Source organism: Aptenodytes forsteri, unplaced genomic scaffold, assembly GCF_000699145.1.
Source record: "Aptenodytes forsteri isolate BGI_AS27 unplaced genomic scaffold, ASM69914v1 Scaffold300, whole genome shotgun sequence".
In the NCBI taxonomy this organism is placed as follows: domain Eukaryota; kingdom Metazoa; phylum Chordata; class Aves; order Sphenisciformes; family Spheniscidae; genus Aptenodytes; species Aptenodytes forsteri.
Genome location: NW_008794176.1, coordinates 182,474 through 207,654, shown reverse-complemented (window position 1 = coordinate 207,654; position 25,181 = coordinate 182,474). Strand labels below are relative to the sequence as shown.

General features: G+C 38.9%; 2 protein-coding genes across 2 annotated transcripts in view; one reads left to right on the top strand and one right to left on the bottom strand.

Annotated features, from left to right (window-relative positions):
- The window catches only part of LSM7 (LSM7 homolog, U6 small nuclear RNA and mRNA degradation associated), a 13,647-nt gene extending 4,816 nt beyond the window's left edge, over positions 1 to 8,831 (bottom strand). The window contains exon 1 of the mRNA XM_009284341.1: positions 8,823 to 8,831. Within this exon, the coding sequence (XP_009282616.1) occupies positions 8,823 to 8,831 (9 nt within the window). The remainder of the gene's footprint in view (positions 1 to 8,822) is intronic.
- Positions 8,832 to 9,147: 316 nt separating this feature from the next.
- Positions 9,148 to 24,702, top strand: SPPL2B (signal peptide peptidase like 2B). Its single transcript, XM_009284300.1, has 14 exons — positions 9,148 to 9,264; positions 11,850 to 12,032; positions 12,738 to 12,827; positions 13,185 to 13,324; positions 14,160 to 14,302; positions 15,175 to 15,271; positions 15,428 to 15,544; positions 17,085 to 17,166; positions 17,999 to 18,073; positions 18,206 to 18,268; positions 19,739 to 19,838; positions 20,802 to 20,879; positions 23,241 to 23,469; positions 24,404 to 24,702. The coding sequence occupies exons 1-13, from the start codon at positions 9,163 to 9,165 to the stop codon at positions 23,420 to 23,422; spliced, it is 1,452 nt and encodes a 483-aa protein (XP_009282575.1). The 5' UTR covers positions 9,148 to 9,162; the 3' UTR covers positions 23,423 to 23,469; positions 24,404 to 24,702.
- The last annotated feature ends 479 nt before the right edge of the window (positions 24,703 to 25,181 follow it).

Genomic DNA, 25,181 nt, shown 5'->3' with positions numbered 1-25,181 from the left:
AGGGTGCCGCAGCCCTCCGTGGCAGGGGGGGGTGGGGGGTGCAGGGTGTTAATGACCAAGTTGCGGCCCGCTTTTTCTGGAAGAAAGAAGACAGCATCGTTAGTACCCCAGGCTGCACCCCCACGTCTGTGTTGTGTGTCCTCCTTGATTTAGCAGTATTTTTATATATGTATATTTGGGTTTGTTTGGGGTTTTTTTTTAGTTCTTCTTTCCGTGGTTAACAGCATACTCCTCGTAGTTCTTAAAACATCGGGTCCCTGTCAGGCCGGTAGCCTTCTCCAGGCAGCCCTTCGCGAAGGGTGTGCAGGCTAGCAGTCGGGGTTGGGGCTGGGATCCTTGCAGCAGGGACGGCTCTTGGCTTTGTGTTCATCCCGACTGACAAACTCGCTCTGAGAAAGCAGCCAGCAGAAAAGAAAGGGGATTTCTGCTGAACCTGACCCCATAGCCTGTCTTGAGTCTTGCATTCTCATTACAATACTAGTAAGTTTTGTGGAATAAGTTTTTAAGGGTGTGACAAACTAGGCACGTAATCCTGATACAGGAGAGAGTGGATTTTTAGCTATTGTATTGTATGGTACATAACTTTTGTGTTTTAAGTTCAGGTGTTTTGTGTTCTGAAAATGTTGAAGTATCATTTAAAGTTCTTAACTGTTTATTAGGTAATTTGGAGGGTAGTATGTCTTCTTGAGTATTATTGGTGTAACATCTTAACACGACAGTCTAATTTTTCCCTTTTCCATACCTGTCTCCTTACTGATTCCTTGCCAGTGATCTTTGGTTACAGAATGGTCTGGTTGCCAGTTAACTTCTTTTTTTATTTCTGCATCATCCCCTTTTTTTCTTTTCCTCCATCATCTTTTCCTGCATCATCCCTTCCTTATTCCCCGCATGCCCTGTGCATTTTGGCATCTCTGTTAATGCTTCAACTGGACTGGTAGTGCAGCATAGGCCCCACAAATTAATAAGATATAAGAATGGGTCAAGGACTGGCATGGAGTCAGTTTGATCCATCAGTCTAGAAAAGGTGAGCACATCGCAGTGTGGAAGGACAGCAGATGAGATAGTCCACTGCTGGATACTTAGAGATCTTGGCTTCAGCTCCATGCATTGCAGCATACTTCCTTTCTGTAAGCAAGTAATTTAGTATGTTTGTGCAGTGGAATAGTGTTAATGTGCTTGAGCAAGCTTTGAACAGGCTGGCCAGAGTGCTGAAACAGTCCTGCTGCAGCAGCAAAAAGCAAATTTACTGTATGCTGCTAATATGTTTCTGTTAGCTGAGCTGTCTCATTTAAAATTTTTTTGAATACCTCGTATTTTGCAATACTTCTGCATCTCTTGTACTTGCGCTTGTTGGTACGGTTTTAGGTAGTACATCATCCTCAGCGTGAGGCAGAGAGGAGTGCTCTGATGCACTTGTACTACTGTGATACACCAGTGACTGATGGATGGGTTTATTCTGGGGGACAAAGCTGACAACTCTCACTATGAGCTGTTGTGTGCGTTTGCTGTGCACCAGCTGTACTCATTATCAATGGCTTACTCTTGTCATAGTGCTGTTGGGCATATTTGGAATATATCTTTGTCTCCCTCCTTGAGATAGGATAATAGGATTTATTATTTTTTTCCCTGGGGCAGGGGGAAGTAGTGTCCACATTTGCTTCTAAACTCTGATTTATATGGGGAGAAGGAACAGCTTGGCTAGTGAAGCATGGCTCTCTCAAATCTGGGCTCTCATCTGGGAACACCTGAAGAGGGGTGTGATCTTACAGATCCAAGTACAATCTGCACTTAGATCTTGCTTTGGTATCTGAGTCCTCACTTTTCATTTAACTTCCCTCTCACTCTAACCATTCCTGCATGGCATTGCTACCTCTTAGTTGTCCTGTAACAATAACAGACATACATGAGCCTTTGACTAATGAAGAATATGGTAACATGATCTGCAGTGAGCATGTTGGATCTAGCTGGCCTTCACTTATACTAGCTTTCAGCAGAATATTGAATTGAGGTGATGGTTTCTCTATTTAAAATCAGAGCACACTATGATGTAGGTCCGAAGAGTTGAAAAGACTGAAATTCTGGATTAAGGTGGTGGTTGACAATTTAGTCTCATGGAATTGTTTCATTGTGAATATGAAACTCTCTACTGTACAGTGCTTGTTGAAGGAGTGTTTTCTTTGTGTGCAAATTTGCTGTCTGCTATTGATGATCTCCAAATCGATCGGTGCTGCTCATGGGAACGAACGCACCCCAGCTCTTGGGAACTCCGCTATGTGTCTTGCCTGATACATACTGTAAGAGTAGGCATAGCTCATTCATTCCTTCTTCAAGGAGCACAGCTCCTAGTGTCTGTTAAATCTCTGAGATTCAGGTGAGCAAATCAGCTGATAGAGCTAATGAAAGTGGAAAAAGTGTATGGGGCATCCAGGTGAGTTTGGGGACAGAGGCAGGGAGGAACAAACAAGAATGAGCCACTAGGTTGGCTCAGTCACTCACATTTGCAGTTTCTTGAAATACGGGTTAGCTGAATTCCTCCTCTCCACCTTCTTCCATTATTTAACTTGCAAGCCCCAGTGCTTGTCTCTGAGCTGCATTAATTCACCAACATGACAAAAAAAACTTAACTCAGCAAAAAACTGGGGAGTGTTCTGATCTTTTAATGCATTAAATAAACCATGGAAGGGTCTGATGAGGTTCAGAGCAAACAAGCGTGCTCTTCTAATGCCACAAACAATTAGATTGGCTCAGTTGCCTGTTAAGTTGTGCCCTCAGACTTTACGCATCTGTTGTGTGAAAACTTTTCCTTGTTTTGCAGCTTTATATAAAACCCTTTGCTTTGTGTTAATTATACAACAATCTTCATAAAGCTATGATTCTAGGAGATTTCCAGCTTTGCAGAGGTCTTGCTTGTGATACGGCACTGTTGTTGAATGTGGATGCGTGATTGGTAACAATGTTTAAATACAAATACTCCCTCCCTATTCATATAGGGGAAATAGGCAATTCCCTACTTAACTGGGAGGAGTTACTTCTGCTATTTGAGGCTAGGAAGCCCATTCCTATTGAAGCTTGTTGTAGTGCTTTCTAAATCATATGTACTGTAAGAAGCAAGTATCATAAAACACCTTATTGTCACAACAGCTGTTGTTTTTCTGTTAGTGTTTGAAAAAGGCTGGGTTTGATATCCAAACACTTGGAAAAGGGGTTGTAGGAAAAGGGGTTGTGGGAACATTGTATAGGATCTGCACAGGAGATTACATTTTCTCATGGGTTAATATAGATATGGAGTGATCTCTAGGAACTAAAAACCATCATAAATATTGCCACCATCCCACTGCATCAGCTGCACCTCTTTGAACTTACTTTTGTTGTCTGATACCCAGTGACATAAATAAAAACAAAACTGGAGGCATCAAAGTCCTATGGTAGTGAAACAAGAAACTCTGATGCCTATGGCTCTGCTTAGGTGGGAGGATAAGAACAAACTTGTAGTGGCTCTTAACAGACTTCAGAACTATGCTTTGATGCTAAGTGATAATTGCTTTGTAAAAATGTCTGTTAATCCACATTCGCCATGGACTCCATTCTCCATGGACTCTGTACACCCTCTTCTGCTTTTAGCCCTGCTCATATTCCCTTTAATTCCTCTCATCCTTGATTTTCACTTGGCTTTTGGCACACAAAAACACATAGCTTCTAAAGTGTGTTTTAAGCACTCCACATTAGGAACCTTTTACTCCCTTAATATTTCTTTAAAGAACATCGATTAAGTTGCTCAGAAAGCATAATTGTGTATTACTGTCTTCAGTGTGCAATTTGGGGATTATTACTGAGTTCCAGTAATGGTTATCTAAATGGAAATGTAGCAACACACCCTATGCTTATTCTCTTGTTTTAAAGATGTGTAGCTTATATCTTATAAATGTAAAACTTTTAACTGTACAGGTTAATTGTTTCTCAAGTGCATAAAGCTGTTCAGTTACAGGTACCTAGCTCCTGCAAAACTGCCTGAAGCTTTTGGAAGCAGTCGTACACGTAATATTCAAAACTGAGCTACTCTGTGTGTTTTTTTTAAGGCCAGTCAGATCCTGTAACAATAAGCAGGAAATACTTTTGTTCTGGTCTTTTGTCTGTGTCTGTATTTGGGTCTCTGTGGCTTCTCACTCTTGAAAGTAAAATTCAAGATAATAACAATAATGGATTATTTTTCAATACTTCTTCCTTTTGTTGAAAGGGTTTTAGGTGCTATGGCTGGATAGCTCAGATATGAGTTAAGAAGTCCACCATGGCAAATAGTTGGAGTTTTTTGCTAAACACTTTTTTTTTTTTTTCCTCAGAGCATATGCACAATAGTGTCTCCCTTCCTCCACAAATAGCTGTATCTTGTAAACTTGCACTTTGCTCAAGTGGCTTTAATCTGCACTGAAATAAGCAGGGTAACCTGCCATGCCCAGCACACTTCAGGACAAATGTCATAGATTTTAGAGCACTTAATGAACACTAATGTTATTAAAAAAAAAAAAAAGGAAAAAGTTGCTGCATGAGTTATCAAAGACTAATTATATACAAAAGAGCTAAATATAAAAATCTCTACCTCCTGTATATTTTTAGGCTGATGTTTCTTTACTGCTTTGCTGACATCTTGCAGTACAATGGCATCATTTATCCTCCAGGCAGTGTGGAGATCGTTTATGTTTAAAGGACGATTCTTTGAAGTGTTCCAAAAAGCATCTTTTTACCTTGAGTGTCTCCTAGGGGTGCAGGGTGACTTCTGTGTAGTGAGGCTTGAAGTAAAGAGGGAGAAATGAGAATGATGGATTCTTTTAATGGATTTTTGAACAAACACGTTAAGACACAACTTTGCTACTGCCTCCAGTCATCTTTAGCGTCTTGTTTCTCAGCTGCTACCTGGAGAAACAAATGTGTAAGATGTGTAACTGTATAATTATCAAATCATTAGTCTGTTTAGTTTATGAACGTTAAACTAGATGTTGACAGATTAGTCTGTCACAACTTTCTGTCTAATTCAGTAGCAGCGATGGTTAGGGATATTACATTGTGTTTCTCTCCAGAACAAGGTTTCATCAGTTCTGGTAGGCACAAAGTGATTTGCTTGGGGAAAACTAAATCTGAATGATAGAGCAATTAAACATGTCTTCAGTCAATGACTTCAGTTCTGTTTAAAAGTGCTGGATAGGAGAAAGAGACAAGGGAGAATGGGAAGGGAGGAGTTGGGTCTGTGGGTAGAGGACAGTAGGACATGAAGGGGGATGGTAGAAAGATAAGATAGATGGGGGGGGTTGTTTGTTTTGGGGTTTTTTTGGAGTTTTTTTGTTTGGTTTTTTTTTCCCTGAACCTGCTGCTGTTGGTGGTGGTGAACTGATGGTCTCTGGTCACTAATGAATGGGCAGCGTTCCACCAGAAACCAAATGTGTGACTAGTTAAGGTGAGAGCCATGTCAGTTATTGTATGTGTTTCAGATATTTTTTTTTTTAAACAAATTTCAAAGTGCTAAGTGCTAGTAAGGATTATTAGGAGTTCTCAATTAAAATGCCAATAAAATGGAGAAACTTCCACTTACAATAGGAAGCAAATGCTCTTGGAACACAGAAATGATAATAGGAAGAATCCAGTTACATTAACAATGTGTGGTATTCCTAAGCACTGGATTCCCAAATCACTGGGCTAAAATAGTATTTTGAGAATGCTACGTTTAATACATGGTCAATTTTTTCCTGACTAATAGCTCATATGAAGCTAAGTACAGATATAATTTGCATTTGCTCTCAGCATTGTCTTTTTATAGTCTATTACCAGACAGTGCTACTTAAACATTGAAGTTGCTCTGTAAGAGGACTGTGAGGCTCTGAAGCAGTAATTAAAGATCAGCCAGACTCTCCTTCTTCAAAAAGAAGCATTGATCTGGATTTGTATAATTGAATTTAAAAAGAAGAAAAAAAAAAATCTCCAAGCCAAAAAACAACCCTCAAAAGTTAGTTTTTGTCCTGCTTTCTGAGCATTTCTTTTGTATCTGAATGGGTTTTTTTATCTGAAGCTTTTAAAGCTTCCTGCAGCAACTGTGATCTTAATCTTAAATGAAATTCTTAATGTGGCAGTGTTCAAACGTGACCAGATGGGTCGCAGAATGCATGTGAACAGGCTTGGTACCAAGGAGCTGATGTTCAGTATTTTGCATGAAGGAAAGAATTCTTAAACTTAGACTTTTACGATTAGTGGAGATGGTGCCTGACACTATTCCCAGGGCAGTGCCTGCAATCCTGTTGTTGCTGCCCTGAAGAACATAGAAGTGTCCCATAGAACTTAATGGTGACTTGGATGATGTTAAAATTAAATTCTCCATACCTTCTCGTTCCAGCAAGGAAAAGACCCTATTGTCAGAGAGTGAAACAACGCAAGGTACCCATTTGCCACTTAGAAATGGGAGGAAGAAGGAAGGAGGATTTGTATCTGAGCCCTTAGACTGCAAGAACAGTAACAGTAGACCTCATGGTATAGTTTGTGTTTCTTCAACAATTTCTGAGGGTGGGGAGGATTTACAGTTATTTTTGTTCAGTTAATATGAGAATGAAGTCACCACTAATTAAAGTTAAATAAAACCACTACTAGTGGTAGGGAAGTTGCACCTACTTCCATGGTTGCTTTGTTTGTCTTCCTGATTTCTGGTTGCCTGGGTAAATACCTACTAGGACTCGGTGCACAAGCAGACAACTGCATCAACTCCACAAAACTATTTACTTTTGCAGGTGCTATATATGGTCTTGTAGGCATTTTTCGTCTGGCTTTTTGGGTGGAAGATGAGGAATATATCTGGTACTCACAAAGTTGTGTCACTATATGCAGGGAAGGGATGGAGGGGAGGAAATATTTAAAAGAACAGAGCTCATCATGAAGAATAAGAAGACTGGTGAATAACTCTGTAATAAGGAAGTGTTTGCTAGTACCTGCTATAGCAGGGGGGGAAAAACAATTAAGTAATTCTTGTGATGACCAGTCACCCTATGTAGCCCCTAGGTCTTTCAGTTTTGCTGGAAAATGGCCTGATACAATCTGACATAACCAAAACAATGAGGAAATTACTATGTTTGCTATGTATTATCTTGCAGAGATAGGAAGCTGAAAATATTTGTGTTAAAAGGAGCACTTCTTGCAGTTAGATGTGGTTAGAACACTTAGCTATTCAGCTAAAACAGACTACATACGGTGTATCACCATTGAGAAGATGCCTTCAACGGGTATATTTGCTGCATGTTACTATGTTTACTTTCCTCTGCAGCCCTTGTTCTCTCCAAATTCCTATAGGGTCTGGGTTCTGTTACTTCAGTTTCCTGGAGTTCTTCAGGAGAATTGTGATGTCTCCATGATTAGGCCAACTAGGATTATTCTTGCTACCATGGGCTGCTCCCAGTGTGGAGGTGGCTGCAGTAAAGGCTGATGTAGCTCCAACCTGAAGCCAGGCTGCGTATCAACTGGAAATAACCTATACCACAAGCGTGCCTTGATTGTGGTATAGGCTCAGGCTTCATATGGAGTCTTTTTTTTTTTTTTTTTGTACCTTTTGAAGCTTTGAGGAATTAGTACTAGTTTTAAGAGAGCTTTGAGTGAAGAATGGTAGGCTAGGTTGTCATGTTTGAAACCCAGTTTGTGACTAACTGTGCATGAGGTACACACACAGCTTTGAGTGTAGTGTTCCTAGTTCTTCAGCTCAGGACTGCAGCCTGGGCTGTACTTGGGTGTAGAGTTCAGATGGTCCTTCCACTGCAACTCAGCTCCGTTCCACAGGCTGAACATCAAGTTAAAGGTGGCCAAAGCTTATGATTCATTATTCAAGTTAAGGGATTTTACCCATAAACAACTGGGGTGAAGCTGTCACGTTCTGCCTCTATGACCTTGTTGTAGGTTAACCCTGGTGGGCAGCTAAGCACTACACAGCCTCTCGCTCGCTTCCCCTCCCACCCCCAGTGAGACAGGGAAGAAGAAAGGAAGAGTAAAAGCCAGAAAACTTGTGGGTTGGGATAAAAATTGTTTAATAAGCAAAGGAGAAGTAGAAGAAGAAAGAAAGAAAACAAAACAAGTGATGCAAAGGCAATCACTCACCACCTCCCACAGGCAGACCAATGCCCAGCTAGTTCCTGAGCAAAAGATGGCTAACTTCCTTAAAACCCCCCTCTTTTCATTGCTAAGCATGACGTTATATGGCATGGAATATCTCTTTGTTAAGTAGTCTGCCTGGTTCTGTCCCCTCCCAACCTCTTGTGCACCCCCCAATCTATTGACTGGGGGGACAGAGTGAGAAACAGAGAAGGCCTTGACACTGTGCAAACACTGTTCAGCAATAACTAAAACATTAGTTTGTTATCAGCATTGTTTTGGTCACAAATCTAAAACACAGCACCATACCAGCTGCTATGAAGAAAATTAACTCCATCCCAGCCAGACCCAGTACAGGTCTGTAATTATAACTCTTAGATATGTAATCTTCACTACTTGTAGCAAATATTGTTGGAGTTTTGACAGCAGTGATTGCTGGTCACTGAAGCAGTGAAAAATATATGCAGTATGTAGTCTTGAGAATCTACGTGTGCCACCTAGGACATAAAAAGAGAGCAGATAATGCTGTGGGGTCTTGTCAGACCTACAGCAAAGGTGTCCAAGGCTGAGTTTTGGAGTGATGTGAATCTGGAATTGATCATTACTTCAGGCTGTACTTTCAGGAGTTGGTAGGGGCCAGGCCTCTTATTCTAGCTCTCTTAGCTGTTCTGCAATAGTCCAGCTTCTTTCTATTGCTCTAGTTAAATACATACATGCGCCATTCTGGCTGTGTTGTTTGGGGTTGTTTGGGGTTTTTTTAAACATACCCAGTAACATTCAGTGAGGTTTCATTTGATTCTTTGACTAGTTGCTGTGTAGGAGGGAGTCTGTCTAATGTATCTGAATCTTTGTTTGAAGTATGATGGAAATAATAACAAATTCCACTGTACTCCCTGCACAGATACTGAAACTTTGTAGAATCTTTTGTTTTTCTTTAAAATACAAAGCAGGCTAGTCAACAGCAAGTTATGCCCATCATTCTGCTATTTCATGTGACCCAAAATTCTTGTAGTGAAATTTTTGTTATGTTTTCAGGTGTACTGTGAGTATGGGATGGTACATGTCCTTTCAGAGAAGGGGAGCAGCAAAGGAAAAGACTACTGTATCCTCTTCAACTCTCAGTGGGCCCATTTGCCACATGATCTGGGTAAAGCTGTAAGTACCTAGCCAAGCAATGACAGAAGAATGTATTCAAAAGTGCCTTTGTTACAGGGAAACTTCTGATTTCTAACTTGGATTAGTAGAATTTGAAGCAACTACTTTTTTTGCTCTACTTAGAAGATATTTTTATCTGTTAAGATCACCCTAGGCAGTGCTATGATGGCAATATTCTTTTCCAAGCAGCATGCAGAGGTAATGACTATTTCTGGTTCAAAACAAAAAAATCTTCCTTTTGCACAACATGGTCAATTAAATGAAAATGGCACTTAACCTGTGGTTGGAAAGGAGTTTTTGTATGTCAGTATGATACAAAGTGATACCACGTGGCCTTGCTAATATAATGCTTTCTCAGTGGTCCATAGTTCTGTCAAGTGTAAGAATAAGTAGTCACAAACTGTGTCAAGCTTTTTCTGCATTATCCAAAGCTGTATGAGCTGACAATTGAGACAATTCTTCACACTCTCTCCACGAGAAAAAGTTACTATCACTGAATGATGAAATCAGCAAATGCACTTTGAATGAGCTACTAATTGGGGAAGATGTGGAGTAGTTGACTGGTACTCTGTTCACTTTATTCATTGTATTCCTTAATCTGCCAGTTGAGTGCTACACAGAATTATTAATGTTCCTTATCAATGTATAATCGAGTCTTAATTACCTGTGGTGGGTTTATTGCAACTGCAGATTACTCCCTAGATACATAGATAGCTCAGATGCTGCAGCTGCCTTTGCCTCATGTAGACCCAGTTAATAAACTCTTGCACTTGACCTGACTCTGTGTAACGTGAAGTCAGCGCATGTATGCACTGCATCCCTTTGCTTCCGTAGCAGAAGTGGGAACGCAGAAGTGCATGAAGCTGGTTTGAGAAGCTTAGGGTCTCATTCGACTGGATCCAGGCAGACTTCCCACAGAGTCTCTAGCGTTCTAGACTCTAGGGTTTGTGAGAGCTGGGCACTGTACTGTAGACATCTTGTTTTAACCAGTCTCAGAAAAAATTCACTGGAGACATATTTCAGTAGTTCTGCAGGAGCTAATGTAGTCCAGAGTAGCTTGCACTGAGCTGAAACTGAAGCACTCAACAGGTTCTGACCTGCCTTCCACAGAGCACTTGGGTTGCCTCTGCTATATCCCTTGCCTATCCCTGTTTCGTTCCTCAGCTCTCCCTCTGCCTTTCCCTTCCTTCACATTCTCTCCCTCCTTCTCCTTCCTTCCAGTACTCCAGCAGTACAATTTATTAACTGAGGTGATGCAGTGCCCCAACCTGAGCTCGCTCTGCATTTGTGTTGTGCTCTGATAGAGCTGATAAGCTTTCCTGAAACCTGGACAACCAGGAAGCGTGTGTAGAGACGTCTTACTGTCTCTAAAGTAGGCGCCAGGTTGGAGACAGCAATTTTCTGAATAAGCTTGGAGCTACTAACAGCTTGACCCTTGCCTTTGCCTCCTAAAACACTAGAGTCAGTTATACAGGTATTTGGTATTGTGTCATGTACCTGTGGATTTCCAATACAAAGTGTTACATGTGTCAGTTTCTCAGGTTAAAACTTTACCGTGACACTTCTCAAACCTAACAGCTCAACTCTGAGCAAGAGTGGGGCTGTGACCTGCTTCTGTTAGCACAGCTCACACCAAGAATCAGTTATTTGGTAGATAATTGCATTTTTCAGGTGACTTGCAAATAGAACTGGGCAAAGACTGTTGTTGTTTAGGTTTTGCAAGGAACAACTTATGCTGGTGTTATTTCTAAAACCTTGAAATGTCTTTGGGCTGTTCCTGTGTAAACATACCAGAGTAGATGTATTTGGGTCTGAGGAGGGCCAAAATTAAGGAATTGGGGCAGACCTGCAACATCTCTGAATTGCAAGCAGTGAGAGAAGCAGCTTAGAAACCGGTATCCAGGTGCTTAGGATCCAAAATCTCAGCTAACTAGATATGGTTTCAAAATGGAAGTTTATTTTTGTTGCCTATGCTTTTGTACTTCACCCCAGCCTGTGTTTGTGTTTCTAGCTGTTCATACCCTAAATTAAGGAATTGGGGCAGACCTGCAACATCTCTGAATTGCAAGCAGTGAGAGAAGCAGCTTAGAAACCGGTATCCAGGTGCTTAGGATCCAAAATCTCAGCTAACTAGATATGGTTTCAAAATGGAAGTTTATTTTTGTTGCCTATGCTTTTGTACTTCACCCCAGCCTGTGTGTTTGTTTCTAGCTGTTCATACCCTACATCATCTCAGCTTGCCACTCAGTGTTATAATTGCTAGGGTGGCACATTGCTGTACTCATCCTGCATCCTGGATGCGTGCATCAGAACAGCAACAGTGCTGAAGAAAACAAATGCAAGTGCAGATCATAACCCAACTTTTATTACCAGCAGAATTCTGTACAATAAAGTGAAGCAAGGCAGGACCCTACGTAATAGAGAGGGCAGCACTGTGTCAGCTTTCAAGTTTCTCTGAGAATACTCTCTCACTCCATTACTTGAAAGTTCTAAATTACCCTTTAGAAACTCTGTGTTTTCTGCTCTTGACTTCTTTTATAATTTTATTTTATATATATGTATTTAACTAATTTCTTTCTTTTCAGTCACTCTTGCAACTGCAGGATCAGACAGCATCTGTTTTGTGTTCTCCTTCTGATGTACCTGATGGGGGATTTAATAATCAAATCCCTATGGTGATGCGAGGGAATTGCACCTTCTATGAGAAAGTGAGGCTTGCTCAGATAAATGGAGCTCGTGGGCTGCTCATTGTTAGTAGAGAGAGACTGGTAAGTCTCTTTCTGTCTTTCTATATTGCTGATACTCCTCTGATGTTAGATATTGTCTTGTTTTCAGTGCTCATTGCTGGTATTTGATACTCCTCTTTAAAATAGATAATATGTGTGTGTGTTTATGTGTGCACGTACATTGCATAGCTATGTGTGGAAATAATACAGCTGAAGGAAGGACTAATGAAACAAGAGAAGGTACTCAAATATTTAAGTAGGAAAAGTGCTGCATAGATCCCATGTAACATTAAAGTCAAGGGCTCAGAATTATACTTATGAAATACTGGAATCAAAGAAGGTTAGTTTCTTGACTCATACTACTACCTTCAGTGAGATCTACAGCACAGTGAATCTAGTGCTTTAGATTCAGCTGAAGCATCACCAGTGTATGTTTTGTAAAATTAGTAGTTTTGAATATGGTAGTCAATACTAGAGGCACACATCAGTCATAAAACCATGACCCTGATGTGCAAAAGATAACTGCTTGAAGTTTGGTTGCTGCATTTTGCTGTTACAGTCTTTAATGACTTATGTTTTACTGGAAACAGGCATACATTTTGACTTTGAGTTTTTGCTGTCGTTATTTTCCGTTCTAGAATATTTTCCAAATTAACAGAAACAGAACTTTCAATTTTAACCTTTTTGAAGTAGTAGAAGTATTTGCAGAAATGAATATATTCTTACCTGGTCTGAACTATCTTTCAGGTTCCTCCTGGGGGTAACAGGAGTCAATATGAAGAAATTGATATTCCTGTGGCTCTGCTCAGCTATACTGATATGTTAGATATTGGCAAGGTAAACTATACTAAATGCTCTGATTCATATTATCTCATTTAAATGAGTCATTGCTCAACAGTATTTGAAGTCCATCTCAGGAGCTTTGGTTCTGTAGAGAGTTGTACTCATGAAGATTGCATTATTATGTTTTGAAAAAAATGCAAATCTCTTGGGAGATTATTTCTCATCTTCAGAATAAAATAAAAATGGACCCTGGTGCTGGAAATAAATATCACTAATAGTAGAGCCAATAGGTTGCTCTTAAGTATTTATAATAAAGCCTGATTCTCAGGTTCCTTAGTGAAAACTAAATAACTGAACCTTTGCTAAGGTAGCTTTTTGGAAGTTCTTCATAACTTGTACTTACCTCCACAGAGTTTTGGCAGCTCAGTGAAAGGGGCGATGTATGCACCAAATGAGCCTGTGCTAGACTATAACATGGTGATTATATTTGTCATGGCTGTGGGGACTGTTGCAATTGGAGGATACTGGGCAGGAAGCAGAGATGTGAAAAAGTGAGTAACTGGAACGTATTATGTCAGTTTTCTTGTATTTTTCACAGAAAAAAAAATACATGGTATTTATCTAAAGATCACCTGGTAGCTCTGCTGATGAGGTTTGGAGACTGTTTATATAACCAGAATGGGAAAATGCTGATGTGACATTTGGAGGGCCCTGAGCCTTGTATTGGCTTTGTCACTGTATGAAATTATTAGAGTATAATTTGCATGTAGAGTATTTTAGTATTTTGCCTTGTCAAAAAGCCAAACATTTGAAAAGCTCAGAAGGAAAATTGGATAGTAATAGGCTTCCTATTAGGGCTTTTGCAAAAATTCACCATAAAAATCTTTTGGGGAAAAAAAAAAATTGTTTTTACTAGTATAGTGCAAAACAAACTGATTAGATGGCTAACACATACTATGTTTATTCTGAATCTTTTATTGAAATGTTGTGGTTACTTTTTGCCAGTAGGTGGAGTTGGGGGGAGGAGGTCGTCTGTGCCACACTTAGTTCTAACATTTACTTTATATACACCACCTGGCTTTAGGATTTCTTCTGAAGTCAGCAAGTTATTCTGCAGTAATTTTCAGGCTTCTGTTGAGTTATTAGTGAATGAAAAATAGTGCTCTTGATAAACTAATGCAGCAATTACTGTTTTATGCATCGTTATATCTGATGTTCATGCATCCGTGTAAAATGTGGAGTTCCACTGACTTGAGCGGAAACCAATGCAGGCACTGGTGTCGTGTCACGTTTTCCAACCCCATGTAGTTCTTGCTGAAGATTCAGTGCCCTTTTATATTTTGTTGCAGAAGGAATGGACTGATTATAGCCATGTTACTCTTTCAGGCGGTACATGAAGCACAAACGTGATGATGGGGCAGAGAAACATGATGATGAAACAGTTGATGTGACTCCAATAATGATCTGTGTATTTGTTGTGATGTGCTGCTCAATGCTGGTCCTCCTTTATTTCTTCTATGACCACTTAGGTACTCTTAAAGTTGTATTTGTATTGATACATCTTCAACATCACAAGGCTGCCATCATTTAAAGAACATTTTTACTGTGAAAATAACTATGAAATGGCTGTCTTCTGCCAGGTTTCTTCATCCCAATATGATTTAAAACCCTGTAAGAAAACCCACTGAATAGATTTCTATACCTACTTTTAGTGAGGTTGCATTAGGTGATCATAGAGCTTCTTTCAAATGTAAAAGCCTATTAAGTAGATACATACTTAATGTCTTCTACCTTTTATTTTTGTCAAAGGTGTTCTCAAACCTATACTTGTCTTTCTATTGTTGTTCAATTTGAAGTTAAGTTGTGGGATCCAGGATCAATTTTTTTTATCTTTATAAAGATGATATGTTTCTACTGATCGCTTATCAAGTTGATTGACAAAAGAACATGAGAGCCTAATGCACTGGAACTTCCGTCCTCGTATTTCTGAGGAAGTTATGAAAGATGCATCCCATCTGTATTAATTCATTTTGCTACTTAATGATTTTAAGAGTTCCCTTATAACGCTCATGTATACTTATAATGAGAAGATAAACACTTCACCATAAATTGCCTTTTAGACTTATGATTTAATGACTTTAAGAATATTAGCACAGAGGTTTTGATTTGTTGAAGTAGCTATTACATAAAGTACACCTCAGTAAAATGAGCTAGAATTAGATACTTAAAGAGCATAAATCCAATCAACAATCATTTGAAGTCTCTGAATTTAACTTTCACTGGTGAAATGTAAGCCTTATTTCTCATTCAGGCTTTTTGATTGTCTGTTTATTCAGCCGGGATATGAGAAAAAGCATCTCTTACCTTATCCTACTTGGACTTACTACTTTTTCTTTCTCAGTCTATGTTATCATAGGAATATTCTGCCTGGCTGCTTCAATTGGTCTTTACAGTTGTCTGTCTCCCTTTGTAAGAAGATTTCCCTTGGGAAAGTGTAGGTATGTGGCAACTTCTAAATTTTTAATAGGCGAAATTAATTTTTTATAATGTTGGGTAGGTGCGGGATTTACAAGGTGGTTTCATACTTCAAAATGTTTATAAAGGAGGAGGGTAACTACAGAGACAACTGTAGCTTTGGTGTGTTTCATTTTCAGAATCCCAGACAACAACTTGCCTTATTTTCACAAGCGTCCACAGGTCCGGATGTTGCTATTGGCGGTATTTTGTATCTCTGTCAGCGTAGTCTGGGGAATCTTCAGAAATGAAGATCAGTAAGTGTCTATTTTAGTTTCTGTGCTAGAAATTGTAATATGCTTTATAGTATAAGTAACTGACATCTGTAGAAGCCTAAACTTATCCGGAATTTAGGAGTGACAGGAAAGAAACTAGAGACTTGGGCAGAAATTCTTAGTTGTTCCTTATGTACTTAACCTTTTGTCTTGTTGATTTAAGTTACAGAAAACTGTCCCTTGTTAAGCTTGAATTTCTCTGAGTCCCAGTCCATATTCTGATCTCTTTGGCTTAACACAGCTTTTCAGAAGTGGTATGGAAAGTTGGACACAAGTTGTCTAACTTATTTCTTCAGGTGATGGTCTGCATGTGCATTTGCTCAGAAAGAATAAGAGCTGTGAAGATTGTCAGATCTTTAGTTTCTCTCAGCTGTCTGGTATGAGTAAAATTCTGTGTCCCCAGTATTGCTGTGGTACCTAGTTATAGCACGTTCTTCTTACTGCTTTTGTTAGAGGGTGGGGGTTTTTTTGGTTGTTTGGTTTGGTTTTGGTAACAAAAAAGTTACTCCCTACCTCACTCCCAGATGCTCCAGTTTCCCCATACATACATAATGTGTTCATCTTCTTGGTCCCTCTATCAGGGATTCCGTGTTGGATCTGAAATGCCGGTTTGTGTTTCTGCTGATGGTACCAAAGATGTCTTGCTTATGCCTTGAATGCCTGTTATTGCCTTTGTGGGGTCCATTTTCTGTGTTAAGGCTGTCGATCATTCACTGACAGAACTCATAAATCCAGGAAGCATCAACTCTGAAACACCTTTTAGAGAAATAAGTGTCAGACTGAGGAGTACAGAAGTACTATAGAGCTATTCCAACCTGGGATATTTAGAACTAGGAAATCCCTTTTCTGCCTCAAAGCTGGAGTGGACCTGAGTGTCCCCCTGCACAAAGCTCCATCAGCAAGTGCTCAGCTATTGATCACAACAGCATAATCTCTCATCTGCATCTAGACCTTAGTGATTTTAGGGAAACCTTAGTGTTTCGTATCTCAAAACCTATTTCTGTTTGATCCTAGCAATCAAGACTAAAGCAAAGAGCCTTGGTACTTCTATACTTAACTTGCAAAGCACAATCAAGAAACAGCCCCAGCTGTAGGCCTCCCTCAGCACACAGGGGTGTACACATATACACAGGCCAGAGGATCCCAGCACTTCCTGTTTTGGTACCCACTGACCTCATTCAGCCAGTTTTCAATCCATCTCACTGTCTGCTCATGCAGCCTATACCTCATCAGTTTCTCTGAGGATCTTATGGGAGATTTCAGTGGAAAGCCTTACTGAAGTCTAGGTAGACAATACCCCCACTGCTCTTCCCTCATCTATCAAACCAGTTATTTCATTGTAGAAGGTTATCAGGTTGATCAAGCACAACTTCCCATTTGCAAATCCATGCTGACAACAATGTTGATTTCAAGCAAGTACTTCTAATAAAGTTTTCTGTCCCGAACAGGTCCTTAGTGAGAACAAGGCTTGGTCTGACTTTCCTATTGTTTTCTGCAAAAATGTTACTCTCCTCTTTCTTAGGTGGGCCTGGGTTCTGCAAGATGCTTTAGGAATCGCTTTCTGTCTTTACATGTTGAAAACAATTCGCCTGCCTACATTTAAGGTATGAAAGTTAAACAGATGTAAAAAGAGGATGTTTGCCTGTATATAGTTGAACAGAGGAGCCACTTGGAGCCAATGGAGTACATTGGCTTGGAAGTGCACTTCCATTCATATGTAGCTTGGAAAAGAAGTGATGTAATGAGTATAATGTAGACCAATAAGTGGCATGTGATTGTTATGCATGGTGTTTGGTAACTTAAAGTTCTGTAGAGTGTTGACTACTAATAAACCACACACTCACTTGTGGTTTTTTGGGGGGGAGTTTTTTGGTTTGGGTTTTTGTTTGGGGGTTTTGTTTTGTTTTGTTTTTTCAAATTTGACACACAATTGATGCATCGTTCTGGTGCTTTTTTCAAATCTTTCAGAACTTATTCAGTATCCTAAGATAAAAATCAGTATTAGTCATTTAGTTGCTCCTTAGGCAGCTCTTCAAACTCTGTTTCAAGTTATCTTCACCTATAAATTTGTTTCCCTGGACAGATTGGCCAAAGTAATATGGTTGCTGTTTCAAGCTATGCCTCGCATCCTCTAGAGAAAATGCAGACCTTCTTAATATTTCCTAACAAATTGAAATGGCACCATCTCCAGATTTTACAAGATAAAGAATTTTAGGGACTAACGTAATTTTGTGTTATAAAAATTACCTTCTTTTATATGGTGCATGTGAGACCCAATTCCTTCATCTGAAATATTTAGGAATTAAGAAAAATACGTGGGTGACTTGTTTTAGTCCTTGTTAGCTTTTGCCTTGAATAGTCTTAAGTTGCTAATTATTCTTTGCTGTTTACTAATGCATAGTATGTAAATACCAAGTATCTTGTCTCTTCCTTCAGGGTTGTACCTTGCTCCTCCTGGTTCTTTTTGTGTATGATGTATTCTTTGTATTTATCACACCTTTTCTAACAAAGGTAAGTAAAGTACTTCTCTAGTGCCTGCTGCTCAGAGTAAAGTGTAATGACCTGTTTCTCTGTGTGTTCCTGAATGATCCCAGACCTGCTGAGTGAAGTGCTGATTTACAATTTTCACCTTTTTTTCTTTAGACTGGGGAGAGTATAATGGTGGAGGTGGCTGCAGGCCCGTCTGATTCTGCCACTCATGAAAAGGTATTGTATGTAGTCTGAAAATATGGCACTAACTTCCAGCTATTACACTTTCAACTTCTCTAAAATTCAAAGACCACAAAGCTGAAATGGAGATAACAGTCTGAAAAGAACTTAGTGTGGAAATAAGCACTCCTGAGCTCTCTGGAAATCTACACCGAACACAGGGGGCAAAGCAGACTTTTAGTGGTTCATCACAACAGCTTTGGTCTTCCTTTACCTTGCTTTAAAAGGGTTTCAGTATAAGGAAGCTGGTTAGCTCAGCTTTACGAAAACACGTGACCACATTTGTAAATATAACTTGTTGCTAATGAAACATATCCATTTTTACCTGAAGAGATAAAACTTACATGATCAGTCTGTCTCTTCCCCCTCCTCCCCTGTTTTGATAATTGCTTTATGAAAAGCTGAGGCTATAGGCAAAGGAGAGAAACATTAATTGGAGACAGAAAGAAAACAGAAGTCAGTATTCAGTGGTTCTATACCGTTTGACAGCAGCCAGCTGCATGCAGAGCTGTACAGCATGATGTGGCTGACTCGGGGAGGAAAGTACGTGAGGTGTAGGAGATAGTGAGATACAGTGTGCAAAACAAATAAGAAATGAATCTGTAGGAAAACTGGCTTTGTTAATTTAAGGATGTTGGGCCTGTTTTCAGCAATGAATGTAATACTGTTGCATGGGAAAATATAGAAAAGAAAACAGTTGTTTGCAGGATGAACTACAAGTGGATCAATCCATACAATCCATACTGATTTCTTTAACTTCTTAAGTTCTTGTCTTTTGTACCCCTTTAGTACCCCTTAAGTTTCAGTTTTATGCACAGAATGAATGTATAGAACAATAATGATAATATAAGTAGATAAAATTATTCTGGCACTAACATAAGAAAAGAAAGAAAAGAAAGTTTGTTTAATGTACTGTATTAAAGAGAATACATGTTTGCAATGAACCTTGCTGTACTGTGCCTCAACATTGCAAATTATGTAATAAATAGGAACACTTGGGAAAAAAAGTCTTTAAAGTCATTTGAAAAATCACTTTTTAAAATTATTCAAGTCTTTACTCTTTTGAGACTTTTATTGCAACCAGTAGAATGAAATATAAATAGTTATTTCTTCTGCATGTGGCAACTTACCTAAATTTTTTATGTTCCTGCAGTTAAAGCAGAGTTGATACCCTATTGCATGTGAGGACTTTGAAATTAATATAGTTTTGAGATGTCTGTTGTGCAGAGTTGTCTTGGCTGTTTGTCTTTAGAAGTATTTCATCACTCCTATCTTAAATACATTTTGTTAGTTGTTAGTAATATTAATAAAATATTTCAAACATAAGGATCTAGAATGTAAAAAAAAAGATACATTTGCTTTATTTGAAGTCTGCAGTTTCAGTATAACAGGAACAAGTTCTGGTAGATGGTGTCAGTATGTAGAGAAAACAGCTTTTCATAAGGCATATGTGTCTCTCATACCAAGCTCCCAATGGTCCTGAAGGTTCCGCGACTGAACTCCTCACCGTTGGCTCTGTGTGACAGGCCTTTTTCTCTCCTAGGATTTGGAGACATTTTAGTTCCAGGTATTTCTTGTTTAGCATGTTAAGAATTTTACTTGTTGCACTGTCATATTAGTTTATTCCTCTTGTACTTCTGCTTCAAGTGGGGAGTTTGATTTGCCTTCTATAAACCTGATAAATTTGTAAGTGTATCTTTTATGTTCTTTTTTCCTGCACTATTCACTTTTTCCATAAGAAATTAAATGCACATTAATCTTATGGTTCAGTTTCACATGCAGTGATGTCAAGAAATGTAGAGAAATCTCAAGAGTTGATTTAGCAACTCATTTTACAGTATAAAACATGTTTAATAGTGTGGTGATAGAGGATGTTATTTGTCCATTTGCACATGATTTGAGTACACACATACCTGACCACTCAAAACTTCATAATTTTGTTAGTCACACAACATCCAGTGTTTCTACCACACCTTCTCTCAAATTTGACTTCAGATATTATGTAGAAGTATGCCTGGCACCACTGCAGGTGAAAACAAGTATGTATCTTCTGGCTTTCAGATTTCTTCTGAGAAATCATTTGTTTTTCTTGTATTTTTGGGAAATATGAACTGTCATCCCCGTCCGTGTGCCCTCCCCCCACCCTATAATAGGTATAGTCATTAACCATAAATTTCTACCGTCTCTGCTAGGAGCTGGAAGGGATGAACTTACCCTTATTCTTGTTATGAACACTGTATTTTTACAGCTCTCTATTAGGGATGGGATGACGTTTTGTATCTAGGATCTGTGTAGATGTTAATTTTATTATTGGAGTGCTTCTGTTATACTGGGCTTGTGTTATCATATAACTGTTTTGTAAGCTGTGCAGCCTCCTGAATGATGCTGTCATAGTACTTAAACACTGGGGTACCCAAGTAAGTGTCGGGGGGGGAAAAATCTTAAAAGTTCCTAGATAATTTGATGATTTTGTGTATCTTAATGCATGAATGGGTTGAAAGCATGTTGTAATTGTTCTTTCCTTTCCTAGGCTTACTGGTAGCCTATTGCCATAGATTTGATATTCAGGTGCAGTCGTCCAGAGTTTATTTTGTAGCCTGCACAATAGGTACGTATAACAGTGACACTTGAACACAATACCTACAGGAGTTGCTTCCTTTGAAAGCATACCATTGATCTCATATTACATAGTTTGGGGGTTTGTATTATTCTTCTCCTTTTATTATTAAACAGAAATGTTTTAGCAAAGTACTTTTGAGACTAGACCTTCCATCACCAAGTTATCTGATGTCATTTTCCTGAGCTGTTTTGTCTGCCATATATAAGGGGAGCTTCTTGTTACCATGGTTTGTCTCACTATAACCCTTACATGTAGTCTATCTTTATACATGCTTAGCTACTCATTCTGGTTTCTTGATTCATGAATCTGAGTTTATTGCATATGAGAATTCAGGGATATCTTCCTTTGACTTTGTTCTTAACTTCTTGTGTATTCTAAAAATCCGTGACCTATGATGCAATGAATTATCTTATGATGGCTGTAACACCTCCAAATTAGTCGTTGTCTTTAGTTTGTAGAATCCACAGAGTTACATGCCATGGACGACCAATTAATAGGTTTTTACAGATTTCTGTTGGCTTTGTTACAAAGTATTTATGCTAGGAAAGACTTAAGATGCTTGCAGTTAATGTCATGAAAAATTTTCATGAAAAACTGTTTTAGAAATATTTTTGAAAAAATATCTAGGTTCTTGGACACTTATAGCAGGGTTAGAGAAATGCTTTTATTTCAGTGTACCAAATCTTAAATAACTTCCTCTCATATATACTTAAACAGAAGTTTTGTCTTACCTGGTACTTTCAAAACATGTTTACAGAAATTGATAGGAAAATATTGTATCAACATTGCAGTGTACTATTGCAGCAATGAAACCTAACCGCATACAGGGCTGTGTTAGCAAGATTGAGTCAGCAGTATGAGAGAAGTGATTGTTCCCCTCAACTTGGCAGTTAAGACTGAGTCTGGAATACTGTATCTAGCTTGGGGATCCCTGGTGCAAGACCAACATTGACATACTGGAGTAAATCCAGTGGAGGCCATCAAGATGGCTGAGGGCTGGAGCACATGATTTTAAAAGAAGAGAAGGCAAAGATGAGATTCTGTTGCTGTCCACAGCTACCTCATGTGAGGGTGCAGAGAAGACAGACAGATGTTTCTTACAGGTGCACAGGGATAAGATGTGAGGCAATGGACTTAAGTCACAAGAAGAAATATTTCAACTAGATATAAGGAACTCTCACTAATAACATAACGTGCCCTGAAAAAAGGTTTTTGAAGAACTGTAAAAATGTGTTGAGTATTCTAATCATAGAATCATTTAGGTTGGAAAAGACCCTTAAGAACATCGACTCCAACTGTAAACGTAACACTACCAAGTCCACCACTAAACCATGTCCCTAAGCGCCACGTCTACACTTCTTTTAAATACCTCCAGGGATGGTGACTCAACCACTTCCCTGGGCAGCCTCTTCCAGTGCTTGACAAGCCTTTCAGTGAAGAAATTTTTCCTCATGTCCAATCTAAACCTCCCCTGGCGCAACTTGAGGCCATTTCCTCTCGTCCTATCGCTTGTTACTTGGGAGAAGAGACCAACACCCACCTCGCTACAACCTCCTTTCAGGGAGTTGTAGAGAGCGATGAGGTCTCCCCTGAGCCTCCTTTTCTCCAGACCAAACAACCCCAGTTCCCTCAGCTGCTCCTCATAAGACTTGTGCTCTAGACGCTTCACCACCTTCGTTGGTCTTCTTTGGACGTGCTCCAGCACCTCAATATCTTTCTTCATCTGGTTCCTGAATAAAAATCAGTTGGATTTAGCTTCATTGTTCTGAAAATGTAATTGAAAATAATTACAATATGAGATCCTAGCGGCTTCTGTTCTACTTAATTTTTGCAGAATATATGCAGAAATTAAATAGAAATTAATAACAAATTATAACATACAGCCGGCTTGTTTGGTTTTTTTAGCGGTGTTGCAGGATACTAAGAAACAGCCAAAGCCAAGCCAAACAAGAGGCACATGTTATAATGGTCAAAATAATTGTCTGTATCTGTTGAATTCATAAATACAGTATGAGGCACAATATTTCATTTGTTTATTTTGCCTTTCTCAAACTGCTTAAGGTAATGATTTAATTGCACAGTATGGACTAGGCAGATCACACTACTTTCACAACATGTTATCATCAATAGAAAGACTGTAATATCTCTGTTAAGTAAAGCACTATTCCAAGTTTACATTGTGTATATAATACTTGTGTCTAAAGAGGCCTGAAAAAATTCTGGAGATGTTGTTTTACATATTACTTGAAAAAAGTTCCTGTTAGAATGCTCATCTAGCCAATTATTTAGTTGTTCTTGAGCAGAGCTATATCTGAATAACTGTTTTTTGCTGTGTTTGTTTCCTTCCAGCATATGGCATAGGCCTTCTTGTGACCTTTGTTGCCTTGGCATTGATGCAGATGGGCCAGCCCGCTCTCCTCTACTTGGTGCCCTGTACTCTTCTCACAAGCTTTGCTGTGGCTCTTTGGAGAAAGGAGCTTGCAATGTTCTGGACGGGCAGCGGCTTTGCGGTGAATACCAGTTTGATATGAGTGTCTTCAAGAAATACTAATATTATAAAAACCTAACTAGAATTAAAGTTGAGTAAAATATTGCAGTATTATCAAACAAAACCAAAGATTTTTGTTTTGCTTGATTGTTTGCTTTTTTACGTACTTTTTTTTGCCTCAATAAGGTTTTCTTTTTTAATGTTTATGGCCACTTAAACTGTCTAGTGAAAAGTAAAGTAGACCTTGCCTATCCTTCTTGATTCTGCCATAATTTTACTGGTTTGATCTCTGTTGAAAGTTATTGTTATTGTTGTTATTATTGTGAGTAAAATATTAAGATATTATATAAAATATATCCTTAAAATATTTTTCTTCATATTTTTTAATATAGTATAATATATATAATATATAATATATAAAATATAATATATTATCACTTTGTTTCACTGTGGTACAAGTGAAATTAATTAGATTCCAAAAGGAGTAATTTCTATCATGATGCATGATTATAATTTCCAATAATTACTTGAAGGGCAAATCTATCAAGCTAGAGGTTCCCCCCAGTGAGTTTTATTTTGTTATTCAACTATTTGTGATAACCTTCACAACTTTCCTCTAGAGAACTGAATTTAATTGTTTGAAAAGTATTTGAGATCATCTGAAATGTGATGGAAAAGCTGCCAGTTGTCGTACACTGATAGTAAAGGTAGGCAAAACCAGAGAATGACGAAGTGCCAAAGTGCTGTTTGCGTGTTCCTGCGTAATCAGCAGAGCGCATCTGAAATCGGCAAGGAACCATCAGGCAGAAAGCAATTAAACACATTTCTGGAAGAAAAATCCCCTTGTGTACTATAAAACACAATGACTGTGTTTTATATAACTGTGTATGCATGTGTCCACTACTGGAGAATGATAGCGGAGATGATGGACTGTTAATCTTCATCTTGTATGACCATCACTCCTGATAACTGGACACAGTAATTCCTGCTTTCCATCATTCTGACTGTGATCTTCCATTTACAGAAAGACCTACCTCAGCCTCCCTTGGTGATAGCTCCTGTCAACTGCCCTGAGCTTCCCAAAGATAGCAATGTACCAGCCTCTCAACAAGACACAGAACAAATGACCAGTCCTACCCTCCATGTGAAGGAGCTGCATGGCCCCACCTCAGCTGCAGAGGAGCTGGCTGATACTGACACAAAGACGGACCGGTCAGAAATTTCTATTGCACAGAGTGAGGAACCAGCTGGTCAGAATAAGGACGGCCTTGAAAGCAAATGCCTAAATGCAGAGCAAAACCAGCTGGAATAAACGATGTGATAAGAACTCCTTATTTTCCCTCACAAACATATCCATGTAAAACCAGTATATATTTAGGACTGGTTTAGTAGTGTTTGCGTTCATTGAAGAACCTCACTGGGAGTCTGATCATCAAATCCAACAACGAATGTTCTGCCTCCAGCTTCGGTACAGCTATACACTTCAAACATCCTTCTGAAATATGGTGCTCTACAAGGGTTCTGATGTATGGATTTCAATGATCATTTTATTAATGAATGCCTTTGTTCCATTTTTATTATACCAGGGTAGTATTAAGAGTCTTTATTTACACAGTACTCTGTGCTTGTGTGGCTATTTTGCTGCTTTAGCATAGTGTAGGTTAACACGGAAGAAAAGCATTGAACAAGTCTGCTACAATGCTTAGTTGAGAGAAACATGATAGGTTTTTTTAGCACTTTCCCTATTGTCACGTTTTACTTTACTTTTCCCTACTTGTCAAAGCCATTGATACAAGGGAATG

Bases quoted from the DNA above. Each gene is read 5' to 3' on its own strand.
- SPPL2B (XM_009284300.1), top strand. From the start codon at position 9,163: ATGGTACATGTCCTTTCAGAGAAGGGGAGCAGCAAAGGAAAAGACTAC. The intron at 12,828-13,184 runs GTAAACTATACT...TTACCTCCACAG, and splicing joins ATATGTTAGATATTGGCAAG to AGTTTTGGCAGCTCAGTGAA. The intron at 19,839-20,801 runs GTATTTCTTGTT...TTCCTTTCCTAG, and splicing joins TGGAGACATTTTAGTTCCAG to GCTTACTGGTAGCCTATTGC.